Raw genomic sequence first — 17,226 nt, forward strand, 5'->3', positions numbered from 1 at the left:
TAACTTAATAAATATTTATAATATGTGTAGTAAATGTAACATATTTAATTACATTTATATATTTTTGATTTTTAAATTTAATGTTTATTTATCTAAGAGGTGCATTAAAGCTATGTAAAAACTGTCATTAGTAAAATTAGTATATATATCACAAATTATTATCAAACAATTTTAATCAAAATGGAAATAAAATTTTTTCAAATTAAAATAGTTTGATAACAGTATTTTAACACAGCGCAACTGAAGTATTTGATAAGTACTTTGAACTTTACAGGAAAAAATAAAAGTTCAAATTAAAGAGGTTTTGGAATAAGAGAAAGTTGACTAAAATATTCTGGTTAATGTAACAAATATAATCAAAACAAACAAACAAATAGTGAATCTTAGGCCTAAGTAGAATATAAATTATATATTTTAAATTTTACAATATATATTATATAATATACATTTTCAAAAAAAAAAAAAATGTCAGAAATTGTAGATTGGGTTTTATATGTATAAACCCATGTCAATAAGACAATTTATGTGTTTGAGAAACTTTGTCATATTATCTTGATCTCAATATAAATCCACTCCTCATCAGATTCTTCTTCAGTTTTGATAGCGCCATGTCTAAAAACTTCTGCAATGATGTCCTCATCTGAAATTTGTTGACAATATCAACATAAAAATCTGTCTATTAACTCTTCGACCGTGACGTTGAATTGAGCACTGAATATTCTTTTAAACAATTCAAGATCATCTTTCAACTCCTCTAAAACATCTACATTACACCCTCCTCAACATCTGCAATACAGCCTCCTCAAAATCTGCAAATCAGCCTCAACATTTGCAGTACAGCCTCCTCAACATCTATATTACAGATTCCTCAACATCTGATTACAGCCTCTTCAACATCTACATTACAGCCTCATCTACATTACAGCCCCCTCAACATCTGCATTACAACCTCCTTAACATCTTTTTCAACATCTTTACTTCCAACAAGGCTGCAAGCAACCACTATTAGAATTACTAGAAGAGAAAAGATGAAGTTTATAGAGCAAGATAACATTTGACAGACGACTTAAAAGATAGCTAATTATATGAATCAGGAAAGCAAGATGAAAGAAGACGAATTCCAAAAAACTGATGTTCAAGGAAAAAAACTAGACGAATAAGCGTTTTTGGAGCACTTAGGAAGAGTCACAAAAAAAGGATGACACTTAATTGAATGACGAGTAACACGAAAAATGAATTCTAGTAGATGGCACAAGAGACGCTAGCTCTTTAGAGCAGTGCTCATTATAGTATTTGTAGAAAAGAGAAAGAGAAGCAACATTACGACAATCTGATAATGGTTGAAGGTTGGCTGCAAGAGCAGGTCCAACTATGTTTACAATGCATTTTTGCACCTTGTCTAAAAGAGAAAGGACATCATTAGAAGATCCGCCCCAGAGATGGCAATAGTAATCCATAAAAGGACGGATTTAAGACTTATAAAGATCAAAAACAGGATCCAGAGTAAAAAAGTGTTGAGCACAATAAAGAGAACCTTAAACCTTAGCAGATACAAACTTTGCAATGGATTTGATATATGGTTTCCAAGAGAGATAGAAAGTAAGAGTTAATCCTAAAAGATGAAGGGTAGATGACTCATCAAGTACATTACTGTTCATAAATAAAGGAAGATCTAAATTAATGGTAATATGGTAACGATTGGCTGAAAAAAATTGGCTTTATCTAAATTAAAGTTCACCAGTCATTGTGAGCCCCATGCTCAAATGGCCCCTCCAAGCAATCAGAGTGTTGGCTTCTTATCATGACAAGAATTAATGGTAGCATTATCAGCAAACAAGGCCACTTTAGATATGAGTATATCTAGAATATTGTTAATGTTAATTAAATGAGCATAGGGCCAAGGATAGAACCTTGAGGAACCCCTGAAGTTACAGGATATGAAGAAGAGTGTTGTCCATTGAGAACAACTTTTATACTAGAATTGGAAAGAAAGGATTCAATAATCTTAAAGATGTTACCTGATTCGCTATAAGAAGAAAGCTAATGAAGAAGACTAGCATGCCAAACTTTATCAAAAGCTTTAGAAATGTCAAGAGCGATAACCTTAACCGCTCCACCTCTATCTAATGCACGATAAAATCTATCTCTTATTAAGTTAGCAAATCAGCTGTAGAACAAGAAGATCAAAATCCATATTGATGGTCAGAAAGTTGTTAGATTCAAGATGAGAGATTAAGTGTTTGTTAATTAAAGATTCAAAAACCTTGCTTATGATAGGAAGAAGACGAATGGGACAGTAGTTAGAAAAGTCAGATCGCTCTCCAGAATTTTTGAAAATAGGGATAACAAATGTTGCTTTCCAGCATGCTAGAAAACAAGACTCTGATAAGCACTTGTTAAATAGTTTTAAAAGTATAGACAACAGCTCTGGGGAACACTTCTGCAAGACTACAACAGGTATGTAGTCCGGACCACAAGCTGTAGAGGAGTCTAAGCAGGAAATCGCTTTAGATACAGAAGTTGGAGTGGTCAAATGTCAAGCAATTGATCAACCAGTTTGTCAGCTATATCAGGTAGAACGCAACTAAAGGAATCAAGAGATGATGTTGATGAAAAGTTCTTAGCTAACAATTCAGCTTTGTCTTTAGGTGAGGTGACAAAATCTGAACCATACAAGAGAGGTGGAATAAAAGATTTACCATTATTATAGATACTGTTAAAGATTCTCCAGAAGTCAAGAGAGCCTAATATTGGAGATGAAATATGAGACTTAGTGACCTGAGAATAGCAGGCTTTGGTGTTAGACAAAACTATTTTTATGGTTTCTAGCAATAGTAAACAGACATCTGTTTTCTGGAGAATTGTTTTGCTGATAGATATGAAAGCAATGGTTTTGATTGGAAATTACAGCAGCACAATGTGAGGTAAACCAAGGAGAAGAGTGAGACTTGACTTGGGTCCATCGAGGAAAATAAAGGATTCCATGCCAGCCTAAATCCAAGAAGTTATGTAAGAAGCACATTTATCAGTAGGAAGATGAAAAATTTCTACCCAAGAGTCATCACAAAGAAAACCATGGAAAGAGTCCAAGTCAGCTTTAAGGTAGTTGGAAGAGGTACGGTGATAGGAGGATTCTGATGATGAAGAAGAATGAGATAATAGTTTTAGAGAGATCAAGCTGTGATCAGAAGCACCTAATGGTGAACGTGTAGAAACTGAGCACTGACTAGGATCAGAAACAAGATAAAAGTCTTGTTTCTGAGTAGAGAAGGTTAATGATTTGGGTTGTCTGAAAAACGAGTTGGAAAGTTGACTATTTGAGTTAGAGATTGAGAAAGACAAAAGTTGTGGGCTTTAACGCCTGCAGAGTCACTGACACAGAGCCAAGCCATTTGGTGGGATGAGCATTAAAGTCACCAACAACAACGATATTCGCTGATGGAAAGGAGAGAGGGCTCGGTCAATTTGATCAGAAATAACATCGAAAAGAGTGCAGTCTTGAGATGAAGGAGAGCGATATAGAACAAAGAGAAAAGCGATAGAGTGAAGTGGTGCTAAATGAAAGCACATAAAAGAATAGTCTGTGGATTCAAACCTAGTTTCCCAACATATGGGTGAATTCTTATGAATGTAAATGCACAGGCCAAGCATGTAACTATTGGAATCTTTACGAATTAAAGGATGATAACCCTCAACACTAAAATAATAAGATGAGACTTTTTTTTTTGGTACTTTAGTCATTTTTAAATTTCTTAAAGAACTTGACTCAAAGCATAGATAGTACTCAGTACACTATTAATAGCCCAAGCAATTGCCTTATTACTATTAATAAACCTTAAGTCATAACAAAGGGCTCCAAATGTGGCCTCGACTACAAGGAACAATAAAAGTACTAACAGAGACACCATCCACGTGCAACATGGCACTGCTAGTACTCTGATATTTTGCAGCTGTTGATGGAATCAGCCTCGCTGAGAGCTACCAGAGTTTGGGAAACCTGACTACAAGCCGGCCTCTGAACCATAAAACTAAGTTTTAGAGCTGTACCCTTAATAGGAGATAATAGAATGAGTAGCCTAGTTATAAAAAAAAGAGACACAAGCAAAACCCATGCATTGAGTCAAGAAGATCCAGCATTTAACATCCTAAACTGGAAGCAATGTATTAAAAATACACCTGTGTCAGGCTAATAGATGAAGAAGGGGTGTGAGAGTGTCAACAGATAGAATCTGTTTACCCCTTAGAGGCCTTCTACAAAACAGTAGCCTGATGCGGTTAACATCTGCCCAAGATGAGTATTTTTATCGAGACACCATCTCTAGCCTTTACTCAACCAAGAGCCCCAGTGCAGGGGGTGTTTAAAGTCAGAGTTAGCTTCTCCTAGCCTTTGCCTAAAAAAGCGTATCCTACAAGGCAGCAGGACACGAAACAGGTTGTACTGGGTTACATGTTACCAGTAGCAGGATGACCTGTCTAGACATTGTTCTGCATTACAGCCTCCTCAACATCTACATTACAGTCTACTCAACATCTAAGCCACATAAAAGATTATTGTTATCAATTATTATCTGCGCCAAAGCTTCTGCCAATATATCTGTTTTTTAAAGTAATTTAAAAAGTTTAATTAGGAATTTCATGCTTTTGTTATCTAAGTTAAGATCAAAACGGTGACTTGCTCTCTTTTTCTGAGGTTTTTGACTGCATATACTTTAAAAAACCTGATAATTCCTTAAAATCTGATAATTCCTTAAGTGATTGATGTTTTATTTGATGAAAAAAAGATGAGCTTCACCCAACCAAGTTTCTGCATGTTTGGATTTTTTCAACACAGATTTATACATTTGCCAGTTTCAAGTTAATTGTCAGACTGGTTTGAAATGCATTTAATTACATTGAGAATACAAACAAAAATAATATAACAATAATACAAAATATTATAAACAGTATTTTATTTAAGTATATAATAAAAATATCCAGCATCTTCTGCCAGGTTACAATTTAAAACATGTTTTAAACGACTCACCAACTTTAACTTCTGTTGGCCAACCATTACTTTTAGCATTCTGGCCAAGCTTGGAGATAGGATGAGCGAGATCTGGTGTAAATGGTCCATTGACAAGGGGCTCTAACTAAATTAATAAAAAACTTTCTCAAAAAAAAAACATTAAGGAACTTATTTTCTTCTGATTTTAGAAACATTTAAATTACCGTTGATAAATCAATTTCAAATTGTTGATCATATTCAGCTCCATTATCAGCTTCTAACAAACTTTTGTATTGCTCTGCAAGCAAAGCTATATCTTTACGACCAGTAGCACTTAAGTAACGGGTCATTCTTTCATTGAATGGAAAAATAGAAGTTGTTGCTCCTATTTCTGCACCCATGTTACAAATAGTTCCCATACCTAAAGATAATAAATACAATACTTTTTTTAATTTTTTTTTACAATTTCTATGTTTTTAATAAATGATATTTTTTTTTAATTTTTTATAGTTTATTTTCATATTTTGCAAATGGCATACCAGTGCATGATATAGAGTTGACACCAGGACCATAGTACTCAATAATAGCTCCGGTTCCTCCTTTAACAGTAAGAATATCAGCTACTTTTAAAATAACATCTTTAGGAGAAGTCCAACCACCAAGTTTTCCAGTTAATTTTACACCAATTATCTAAAATTTGTAAAAATTAAAATAAACTTATAGCTCAAAACAATACTGTTTAAAAATTGACTTACCTTAGGGCATTTTAATTCCCAAGGTATTCCAGCCATCACATCTACTGCATCAGCACCACCTACACCAATAGTTACACCACCCAGTCCTCCACCATTAACTGTATGGCTATCTGTACCAATCAGCAGTATGCCAGGAAAAGCATAGTTTTCAAGAATAATCTAATATATTAAATATTTTTAGAATATTTTGGTAAAATAAATTTATTTAGTAAAAAGAAAAAATTTGTGAATACACATGTTTTTTTTTAATATATATAAAAAAGAATAATTATAGAAAATATTATATATAAAACATTAAACATTTTTAAATGGCAAGACAATCACTTATAAACAAAATTAAAAAAAGTTTATTGAATCAGAATGTTATTAAATATCTATTATCGGAACATGAGAATTTTTATTATTACCTAAAAGTATAATTTTGATTTATGTTTTAAAAGTAAGAATGATTATTGATAATACTTTGAATTGAAATGTAAACTAAAAATAACTTTAAAGAATTTATAAGATACATTTAAAAAATATAGTTTTACAATTTTCTTACATAGCCTGACTTTCTAAAGAAACCTCTCTTAGAACTCTCTTATAGTAGTTTGATGCAAATATTAAATTTTTATAATTAAACAGGTTGTTAAAAAAGTTGAGCCAATAAACAGATGCTGTAGACCAGAAAAAAATAATTATCAAAATTGCTTAAAAAATGCTATGAAAGTAAAACAAGTCAATTCTGAAAGACAATCCAAAATAAAAATGCTTTGATCTTGTTTAAAAGCTGCTTTAGTTTAACAAATGCTTTTTAAAACAGTATAAAATTAATATAGAAAAAATTAATATAGAATAATTAAGATAAAATTAATATAAAAAAAAAAGAAATTGTTTACTCAAGAAAAATTTTAAAAATAATATTATTCTCAAAAATGACTTTTATCTAATAAAGCTCATTTTTATGCTCTCTCTCTCTCTCTCTCTCTCTCTCTCTCTCTATATATATATATATATATATATATATATATATATATATATATATATATATATATATGTATATATATATATGTATATATATATATATATATATATATATATATACATATATATATATATATATATATATATATATATATATATATATATATATATATATATATATATATATATATATATATATATATATATATATATATATATATATATAGACGCACTATATAAATAAAGATTTATTTAAAAATAGATAAATTTAGTAAAATAAATAGGTACAGACTGTTTGTTTTTTTTAAATAAAAAACCTTGAATGATACAAAACAATTTTAAAAACAGAAGAAAATAAGTTTTTAACCCATACTGCTCAAATTATAAAACACACATACTTGATGAATAATTCCTGATCCAGGTTTCCAGAAGCCAACACCATACTTTTTACTTGCAGATGAAAGAAAATCATATACTTCTTTATTGATGTCCTTTAATATATGAAAACAAATAATAACTTGACAACATATCATAAAATTAAAAAAAATAAGCTTACATACTAATGCTAATGTATATACTGCAAAAAAGGTAATACCTTTTTTGATAATATCACCAATATTTCTAAGGTTACTAGCTCCTTCTACACTTACCCACATTGAAAGAGGGATTTTATATCAAAATTTTTCTTCACATAGCTAAGAAACTTTACCTGTACTAGCATGGTAACCTGATCTGAACTTATTTACAAAACTGTAGCTTTACTTACAAAACTGTAACTTTGTTATTTAAAAAATCAATCCATGAAGGTGTAGTACATAATTTATGGAAGGCAGCTGGGTAATTCCATGTCAATTGACCCAGGCCATGTCACCATACATCTCAGATTTTGCTGATTTTTTAGAGTTGAGAGTGCTTAGTAAAATGAAAACTCCTTGAACATTTTAGCCTATGGCTCCAAGAAGATCTTGAAATATGACCATTTTACTTTTAGCATATTGGCCAGGCCCCTCTTATCCCCTCAAAATTGCAATGTTTATTTAGAGGTTTCAAGTTACATAACTTAAAAAAATATTTGATTTTTTTACTTACTTTGATGGTGACGAATCCAATGAAATGATCAGAAGTGAAAAAAAATTTTTTATTAAGTACCTGTAATAATCAATTTAAATATATTTGGGAAATTTTTTATATACCTGTTTTTTATGCTCAAGAAACCCATGTGGCATGATAACAAAAAAAACAACCATGTACCATGATAACAAACACACACACAAAAAAAATACATCATTCAATATTCGTTGATCTCTCAAAAAATATGAAGATTTTGATCTGCAAGTAAATGGATTTCATATATGGATAACAGGATACGGTCCCCATTTTTTTGTAGCGAAATATTGTGATTTTTTACTATCTTCCAGACTAAGCTCTGAAAATTTTAGCCCTTTTGTAGTGCCAATAAATGTGCATGTTAAAATTGTTTTCAGAACCCCAAGACATTAGGGGGACTGGGGCAAGAGCCCCACTTTTTTGTAATGGAATCTTGTGATAGATTTTCCACTACCTTCCAGACCAACTGGAGCTCTAAAAATTTCAGCATTTGTGTAGTCCTGATGAACCCATTTTAAAATTATTTCAAGGGCAGATGACCAGAAGGTCCATGGGGCCAGACCACCACGGGTAAAGCCTCACTTTAAAAAAAATTTTTTTTTTGTGACTTTAACAAAGTAAACTAAAAAGTTTTTTGTTCTGTTTTATTTAATTATTTACAAATTAAAATACAAAAAAAAAGTGTCAGTTATTGTTACAGGTGCATCAATGATATAAATTGTGTTGGTAGTTAAACCCAACACTCATCTGTTTTAGATAACCGGGAAAGTTTGTTAAAAGGCCTATACAGGTTTATAAATGTTGTTATAATACCTTTATCAGATGACAAATTTTAACTTCTTTTCTCCTATGATCATCATAAAAAAATTTCAATAAAATAAATTTTATCATACCAATCCAATATCCAATGAAACGCATCAACACAGTATTTAAACAGAATAAACTCACCAAATTGCAATGTATCAATGTTAGTTTGCTGATTAGTTTAAGAACTTTTAATACCATAAAAAGAAAAAATGTTTGTTATATTAAGATCTTCACTTGTTCATTTAAATTTAAAATAGTATTTATAGGCTCTGGGTTAAATTGATGATAGCTCCTAATGCCAGGAATGGTTCTACTTTTTAAATGATGATGATGGCAGATTGTTAAAATTTTGTCATCTGTTATTCCAGATCTCAAAATTAATTCTTCTCTGGTATCTTTTCTATAACAATCAAATCTCTTTAAATTAGTCTTTCTACAATAAATTAGTTTAAAACCGTATCATTTGACAGTTTTCCAAAATCACACGAATCCTTACTTACTTTAAAACTAACTTCTAAATAACATTTCAGAATTAAAAATGAGAAACCAATAGTAATTAATATAATTAAAGCAACTTAAACATCGTTGTATTGAAAAACAGTGATTGATTTCTTTTATCTTTTTTTTGAATGTAAAAGACTATTTTTGTCTCATTAACTTGTTTAATTGAAATAAATTTATTAAAGCTAAAAATGTTACAATGAATTTAGTAGGTAATAAATTTCTTTTATACTAGTGAAATGACATGTTTTTTCGATACTGTTAATAGTTCTTATTTAATAAAACAATGCGATTTTAATGTTTTAGAATTAAATATCAGTTAAAATAATTAATTCAAAAGGTGATAATTTTCTCTTTTTACTTTTATTTTTATGACAGTTTTTTTGTTATTTTTTACTGTGGATTTTAGTTAACTACAGGGTTTTCAGAGTTTTTCAATCTCTTTGAAGGGTAATTAAATATTTTTAAATAATTATTTAATCCCTTTAAAAGGTAATTTATTCCTTTTAAAAGCATTTTAATCTCAGAAATTTTTGTCTATTTGTCTGGAATCATAAACAAGTCAACCTCCGCCTGTCATTCTCCAATTTTTTACCACTAAAAAAAGTTCGCGTTATTACCTTTGATCTTTTAGTAACTTTAAGTTATCCCAAATCACTGTTCTGTAAAGTGATAATTCTATTACAAACCATTGCGTAAAATTTTAAAATAATTTCCTTTTCATTTTCAATCACTAAACTTTATTTCACTATTTAAAAACCGTCTTTTTGACTATTTGTTAGAAAAATACTGTTTTCAAAATGTTAGGCTCATAATAGATTATTATTACTATTGTTATTAATATTATTATTAAATGTGATGCTAATATTACTTAGATTTTATTTTTATCTTTATTACCGTCATTATTACTTATTAAAATTGTTTAACATTTGTGTGATATTAATTAATATTATTATTATTGTTATTATAATTACTAATATAATCATTATTATTGTCATTACTATATTTAATAGTATTGATATTATTATAATCCTCTTCATTAAATTTACTTCAATAATATGATAGCTATTGTCATTTAATTAGTTTTATTACCTTAGATTAGTACTCGTACTATTAGTAAATAACCATGAAATGTAAACTTTTATTTCAGAATATATATTGTTATTTAATTAGTTTTATTACCTTAGATTAGTACTCGTACTATTAGTAAATAACCATGAAATGTAAACTTTTATTTCAAAATATATATTGTTATTTAATTGGTTTTATTACCTTAGATTAGTACTCGTACTATTAGTAAATAACCATGAAATGTAAACTTTTATTTCAGAATATATATTGTTATTTAATTGGTTTTATTACCGTAGATTAGTACTCGTACTATTAGTAAACAACCATGAAATGTAAACTTTTATTTCAGAACATATATTGTTATTGTTTGTTGTTATTGTTGTTAATTATGTTAAATGTTATGTTAGGTACATCAAATTGTGTTTATAAGTCATTATTTGTTAAGACCATTATTAAGGCATTTAAAAAAGACATAAAAGATTCTTTATTGTAAGCACCATCCTTTTTTTGACAATTTAAAATTCTTGATTTTGAAGCTGCTGCCAAAGCTGATTGATTTTTCGATCGTATAGTTCTGACCACCTTTTGTGGTGTAGTATTTAGTTCACTTCTGCCATATTTGTTTTAAGTTGATGTATTTATACAGAATTCATCCAAAGAAAAACTATATTTTCATCATTAAGAGCCAAATACTCGCAACAATAACTATAACATGTTTCAATATTAGACTCTGTATTTCTTGTGGCAGGAATAAGCTGACAACTTCTGAAAGAATAATTAAATTGTGAAATTTATTTACAGTTAAAGGTTTTTGTCATCATGAAATTAATATTTTTGTCATCATGAAGATTTTCATTTTATTTCTTAAGAGTTATTGAACAACCGGTATCAATTTTATCTTTAATGAATCCAACATGCTCACCATTAAGCTTTTGCAGAATACTTCTCCTTGATTGTAAATGGGCTATCTGACCAGTTCTTTTAAAAAGATTTATGATTGACATAACAGTTTTAACATTTATTTAAAGCTCTTTGAATATTTGTTTTGGTCCTTTATGATCTTCAAGCTTTCTTATAAGTCTCCTTTGTGCATCTGTAATTGTATTATTTTGCCATCTAGCGTCCGCCAGCTAATTTGGCGTTTCTCCCTCCTTGATATTATTTGTCAAATTCATGTTTTCCGAATGTTCTCTTTGAATATTATTATATTCCTGCATTAATTTATGAATAAGTGTTTTTGATCAAAATTTTAAAAAAATGATTAAAACACTTTTTAAAAGGATTAAATTACTTTAGGATTAAATAATTATTTCAATAGATTTAATTACCTTACAATTTCGAAAACCCTGTAAACAACTTGCAGTTAACATTTTAGCATTAAAAAGTATCAACTTTTTTCAATTCAAAAAGTTTAAAATTTTACATTTCAATTTTAAATAAGATTCTGTTAAAATCATTATTTTAGATGAATGACTGTTTTTAATCTGTATACTTGGAAATCAAAATTCTTATAAACATATGAACTTACGTAAAATATATTAAAAAAGATCATTGAATATAGAATGATCAAAAACCGAATGGAACAAGTTTAAACCATAAAGTTTTTTGAAGACAATATTTTAAAGTTATCTTTACTTTGTTAAAGTTAGAAATTAGAAAAAAAAGAAAAAGTGGGGCATGGACCCTGGTGCCCTGGCATTGTAGACCATCTGCTTGTCTGCTCGGAAGCAATTTCAACACACCTTGTCCAGGACTACACAAATGCTGAGATTTTCAGAGCTTCAGTTTGTTTAGAAAGTAGTGAAAAATCTATCACATGATTCTGCTACAAAAAAATGAGGCGTATGACCCCCTCCCCCTTTGTCTTGGGCCCTGGAAACAACTTTCACATGCATGTTCATTGGCACTACAGAAATGCCAAAAGTTTCAAAGTACCAGCTAGTTGGGAAGGTAGTGAAAATCAATTGCAATATTCCACTAGAAAAAAAGTGGGGTCAGTGCCCCATTCCCCATATATGGAAATCCATATAATTGCAAATCAAAATGCTTATATATACTTGCAAATAATCAAAATGCTTATATATACTTGCAAATCAAATGCAAATCGATGAATATAGAATGATGTTATATATTTTTTTGATATCATCAAGGTCACATAAGTTCTTAGGCACTAAAAACAGGTATATGAAAAATTGCCTAAATTTATCTAAACTGATAAATACAGATACTTAACAATAATTTTTCATATTTCTGATCATTTTATTTAATTTGCCACCCGGAAAATAGCCAAATACAAATTTTTAAGTAAAAAGATCAAACATTTTTAAAGTTATGTGACTTGAAATCACAAAACAAATGTGTAATTCTGAGTGGACAAGAGGGGCTTGGTCAATATCTCCCAAAAGTAAAATGGTCTTATTTCAGGATCTTCTTGGAACCAGAGGCTAAAATTTTCAAGGAATTCTTATTTTACTAAGTAATCACTGTAAAAATCAGTAAAATCTGAGATATAGGGTGATATTTTTGAAAATTTCAGGCTCATTTGACATGGAATTACCCAACTAACATAATGCCATTGTTTAAAAATGCTAATAGAGATAAAGTTTCAAACTATAGACTGACTTCTATTCTTTGTAAAACCTTAAATAATATAGAACCAACTAATACATTATTTGAATATAAATAATATATTATTTTCTTATCATGGTTTTATTAAAAGTAAAAGTCATACAACTAATCTATGGATACAGTAACAATAGGTGTTGCAAATGGTAAATCATTTGATATGGATTAAAAAAAAGCCTTCAATAAAGTGTCACACAAAAGATTAGTTCTGGAACTTGAGGCATATGGTGTTACATCTATGTTATTGAAAGGAATGAAGTCTTTTTTAACTGATAGAAAGCAAAGGGTTGTTCTAAGAAAAGGAGTACCATTATGGGACAATACAGTAACAACCCTCGAAATTAGGGTCGGCATTCGGCAATGCCAACCTAAAAGTGTTTGAGGTCAGCAAAATATTGTCAACCTCATTTCTATGTTTTATTGTAAGACATTTGTATTACATTTTTTTTGCCAACCTCTAAAAGATTGACGTCTGCAAATTATTGCCAACCTCATTTTTCCCAATTCCAAGGGTTGCAGTAAGCAATGTGCCACAAGGATCTATGCATGGTTTAATTTTATTTTTACTTTTATTATACATTCATATATAATAAAATACATTCATTGATCTTCATAGTCAACTTGTAAATCAAATAATGATATGTGCAGATGATAACAATGTAATAGCTGAAGTGAACAATAAAACTGATGCAACCTACTTACAAAACGACATTAATATATTAGAAGAATGGGCAATTAACTGGAAGATACAATTTAATTTTGAAAAATGTCATACCATGCATATGGGTAATAAAAATACTTTATGACTAACAATAATGTAAAGCAAGAAATAAGTATTACCATATTAGGAAGTATTAACTTCAAATAATTCAAGATGGAACTGCAAATCAAAATTGCCTCATCTATTGCAAACTACAAATTTACTATAATATCCAAATCATTAAAGTATAAAGATACTGAACTAATAAAGTTGCTGTATTGCAGTTATATTTGTCCGCATTTAGAATTTGCAGTACTGGAGTCCTCATCTTGAAAAAGATATAAATATATTAGAAAATATTCAAAAACGAGTAACAAAATCACCGGAGTTACCAAACTACTCATGCTCTTTAAATGTTTCAGGTCTATCTTTAAATTAATTGAGGTAACAAACATCATTTTTTCACACTGACAAAAAAATATTTAAATTGTAATTGGGAGGGTTTTTTACAAACCGTATGGTCAAATTCTGGAACAGATTGTCATTGGAAACAATAGAAGTTAAATGTATTAACTTATTTAAAGCTAAGCTAGAGTTAATTGAGCAAATTTGTCTTTCTCGTTGTCTGTAATAGGTATGACATGGTGTTAGATCTCAACAGTATGATATTTTTATAGTCAATTAGACTTTTTTTATTTTGTTATATTGAATTTAAACATTCAATGACAACACACATGACAATTTATTCAAGTTGTAACATTTAACCCTTCAATATTTTCTATGTACCACAACATTATCCCTTTTCCAAATCAACGTTGTATAACCTAAGATGTAACCAGGAGTTTATGCTTAACTGCAACAAGTCAAAAACTGTAGAAAGACTTAACTTTTTTACAAATTGGGTTGTGCACCATTGTGCACCATGGAGTGCACTTTCCAGCAACATCATCAACTCAAAATCTGTCAATATTTTCAAGTCACAGTTGCAGCATCAGAACACTAGCAAATAATAGAACTATATATATCAAACTTGTCAGCATAGCCTGGCGCCGAGCTCTGTTAAACTTTATAATATTTTTGTAAAATCTAATTACTAAATAAACTAAACTAATATATAATATATATAAACAAAAATAAAGATTATATAAACAATAACATATATGAAATTTGTCTAGCACTTTGCTGGTCTTTACAATATTTTTATTCAGGTAATATTGTGTATAGGTAGCAAGCGATAAAAAAATAACAACATGTGTTTCTGGGTAAAATATTTTAATGAAAATACTCAGATAATAAAAAAGTGAAAACACTTTAAAACCATTACAAGTCGAAACATTCTAATTTTATTGTTTTTCTTTGTTTGATGATAACTTTATATCTTATTAATATTGTTATTCTTTGATTGATGATTATTTTGTATTTAATTATATTAAAGGACATTTCTATTAGCAACAAGACAAAAATTGCAAAAATTGCAACAACAACAACAACAAAAAAAAAAACTTGAGTACTTAAATATAATAAAAATATCATTTTATTAGGTTTTTTTTGACACAAAAAAAAAAAAAAAAACTAGAAACCTTTGCTCGTGCCAAATCCTTGTCTCCTCCTAGTTGCGCTTCAATCAAATGATCACAATGAATAGTAGATGGTACTGCTACTTTTGGTAAACCACTTGAAATAAACTGGAGCATTGCCATTTGTGCAGTAGCATCCTGCATAGCTACACGATCAGGACGTAATTTTAAGTAAGATACTCCGCGTTTAATATCCTTTAATGAATTGGTTTTAAACTTTTAAAATTATTTAAAGAAAATTAACTCAGTTAAATAAATTTCATCTAAACTGATCCAATTTTAAATATAACCTTACCAATCATAATTTATCCACAATTTATCAAATTCTATTTTTCTTTTTTTACTTTTTTATATTTATCAAAAGTAAAATGAACATATTTGTAATCTATAAAATCAACCTTGGATAAAAATTTAAAAAAAAATTTTTTTAAATGCTTTCATAAAGCAGTTTTATTTTAATTTACTAGTTTTGGTGTGAAAAAATAAATGTTGAATAAAGAGTTAAACTTCATATTGTTTGTAATAAATTGCTTTTTTGTCATACATTTTGTCATTGCTTAATAAAACATTTTTGCGCAAATTATTTTCTTTCTAAAAATCAAAGTTAAGTAAAGAATTACAACAAATATATTAAAAACAATTAATTAAATACTAAGAAAGTAAAAATTAAAGTGAACCATGTTTTTCATTTTTAACTAGAGATCGACCAATACAGGAAATACGACAATCGAAAATTTAGGATATACTAATTCAATACATAAAGTGACATATCAGTACACAATTTACCGTAACTAAAACCAAAATTTTGGCTAAGCAAAATTAATTTTATTAGAAAATATATCTAAAAACACAATTTAACATTTCTTATTTTATTTTTTGACAACTTTTTTCTATTTTATACAATAATAATACATCTAAAGAGTAATCTGCAAACAATGAGTATAAAATCTCATAGTTTGGCCGTAGCTGTAATAAAAATTTCTTTTCAAAGTTTTTTTCAGTTAAAGAGTTTTTCAACTTTTTTCCTATATGTTGATTGAGATAGATCAATGGTAAAAATGCAGATTCAAAGCTTGCAGATAAAGCAACAGTAAGTAACTAATCAACAACTTCCAGTACTTCCTGATTCACACAATCATTATTAGATTTCTACCAATCACATGGTTTTATAGTTTAAAAAGTGTGAATTTTGAAACATAAACTTTTAAAATTTGGCGCAACTTCTGCTTTAAATTCAACCAAACTAAAGAGGAAAAAATCTGGATTCTTTGAAGCTGCAAAATGCATTCCAACCCTCTTTATCAGTTAAATCTTAACCTCTGTGTTTAAGATTAACAATATTAGCCTGGAATTAAACTGGGATCATTGCTTGCACTTTTTGCTTAACTTCTTCTTAGCATCTTGTGTAAGCTTAGTTGTTCATTTTTCTGAAGTTTTTCTATACCACTACACTGTCACTAGGGTTTCTGTCAGCTGTTTAACAGTAACAGTAAAACAGCTGTTTTTTCGCCAAAAACTAAGAACAGCAAACAGCTGTTTCTTTGTAACTGTTTTTTACTGTTTTTTTTTTTAATTTTGATATGTTACCGCGATTACATTTTATTTTTCTAAAGTTAAAGTGATTTGAAAAAAAAAATTTCCATACAAGTAACTACTTTTTTTAAAAAAATCGCGGGGCTTTTCCCTTCGCTTTGAAGAAAGTGATTTTGTCACAATTTAAGTTAAAATAATAACTTATTATAACAAATAATTATTTAACAAAAAGTAAGCTATATTACGAATTAAGTTTAAATATCTTGCACTATTTAATACTTATTTAGATTTCAGCTATGTCTTCTGTTTGGGATTTTGCAATTAAACGCAAGAATGCAAAAACAAAAGATCTCGAAGGTCAATGCAAACGTTGCAACAAAGTTATTAAGTGTTCTGGTAATTCAACGACCACATTAAAGAGGCACTTGATTTCAAATGATATTACGTTTGATAAACCACCTGATACAGCTGAATCCAGTCAACAAGCTGTAACTGAAAAGAGAACAATGATGATCCCTGATATTTTTTCTAAAAAATGACACTTAAGGAGATAGTAAGTGACTTGGCCACTGACAATATTTCAATACATGCCATCACAAA

At 29.0% G+C, this 17,226-nt stretch overlaps 1 protein-coding gene across 1 annotated transcript in view; it reads right to left on the reverse strand.

Annotated features, from left to right (window-relative positions):
- LOC100203396 (probable aconitate hydratase, mitochondrial) overlaps nt 1-17,226 on the reverse strand; it is a 50,657-nt gene that overhangs the window by 8,795 nt on the left and 24,636 nt on the right. Inside the window, exons 5-10 of the mRNA XM_065803632.1 lie at nt 15,097-15,288; nt 7,104-7,196; nt 5,740-5,898; nt 5,524-5,674; nt 5,209-5,405; nt 5,024-5,129 (exon numbers count right to left, since the gene is read on the reverse strand). Coding sequence (XP_065659704.1) covers nt 5,024-5,129; nt 5,209-5,405; nt 5,524-5,674; nt 5,740-5,898; nt 7,104-7,196; nt 15,097-15,288 — 898 coding nt within the window. The remainder of the gene's footprint in view (nt 1-5,023; nt 5,130-5,208; nt 5,406-5,523; nt 5,675-5,739; nt 5,899-7,103; nt 7,197-15,096; nt 15,289-17,226) is intronic.

Source organism: Hydra vulgaris, chromosome 08, assembly GCF_038396675.1.
Source record: "Hydra vulgaris chromosome 08, alternate assembly HydraT2T_AEP".
Lineage (NCBI taxonomy): Eukaryota > Metazoa > Cnidaria > Hydrozoa > Anthoathecata > Hydridae > Hydra > Hydra vulgaris.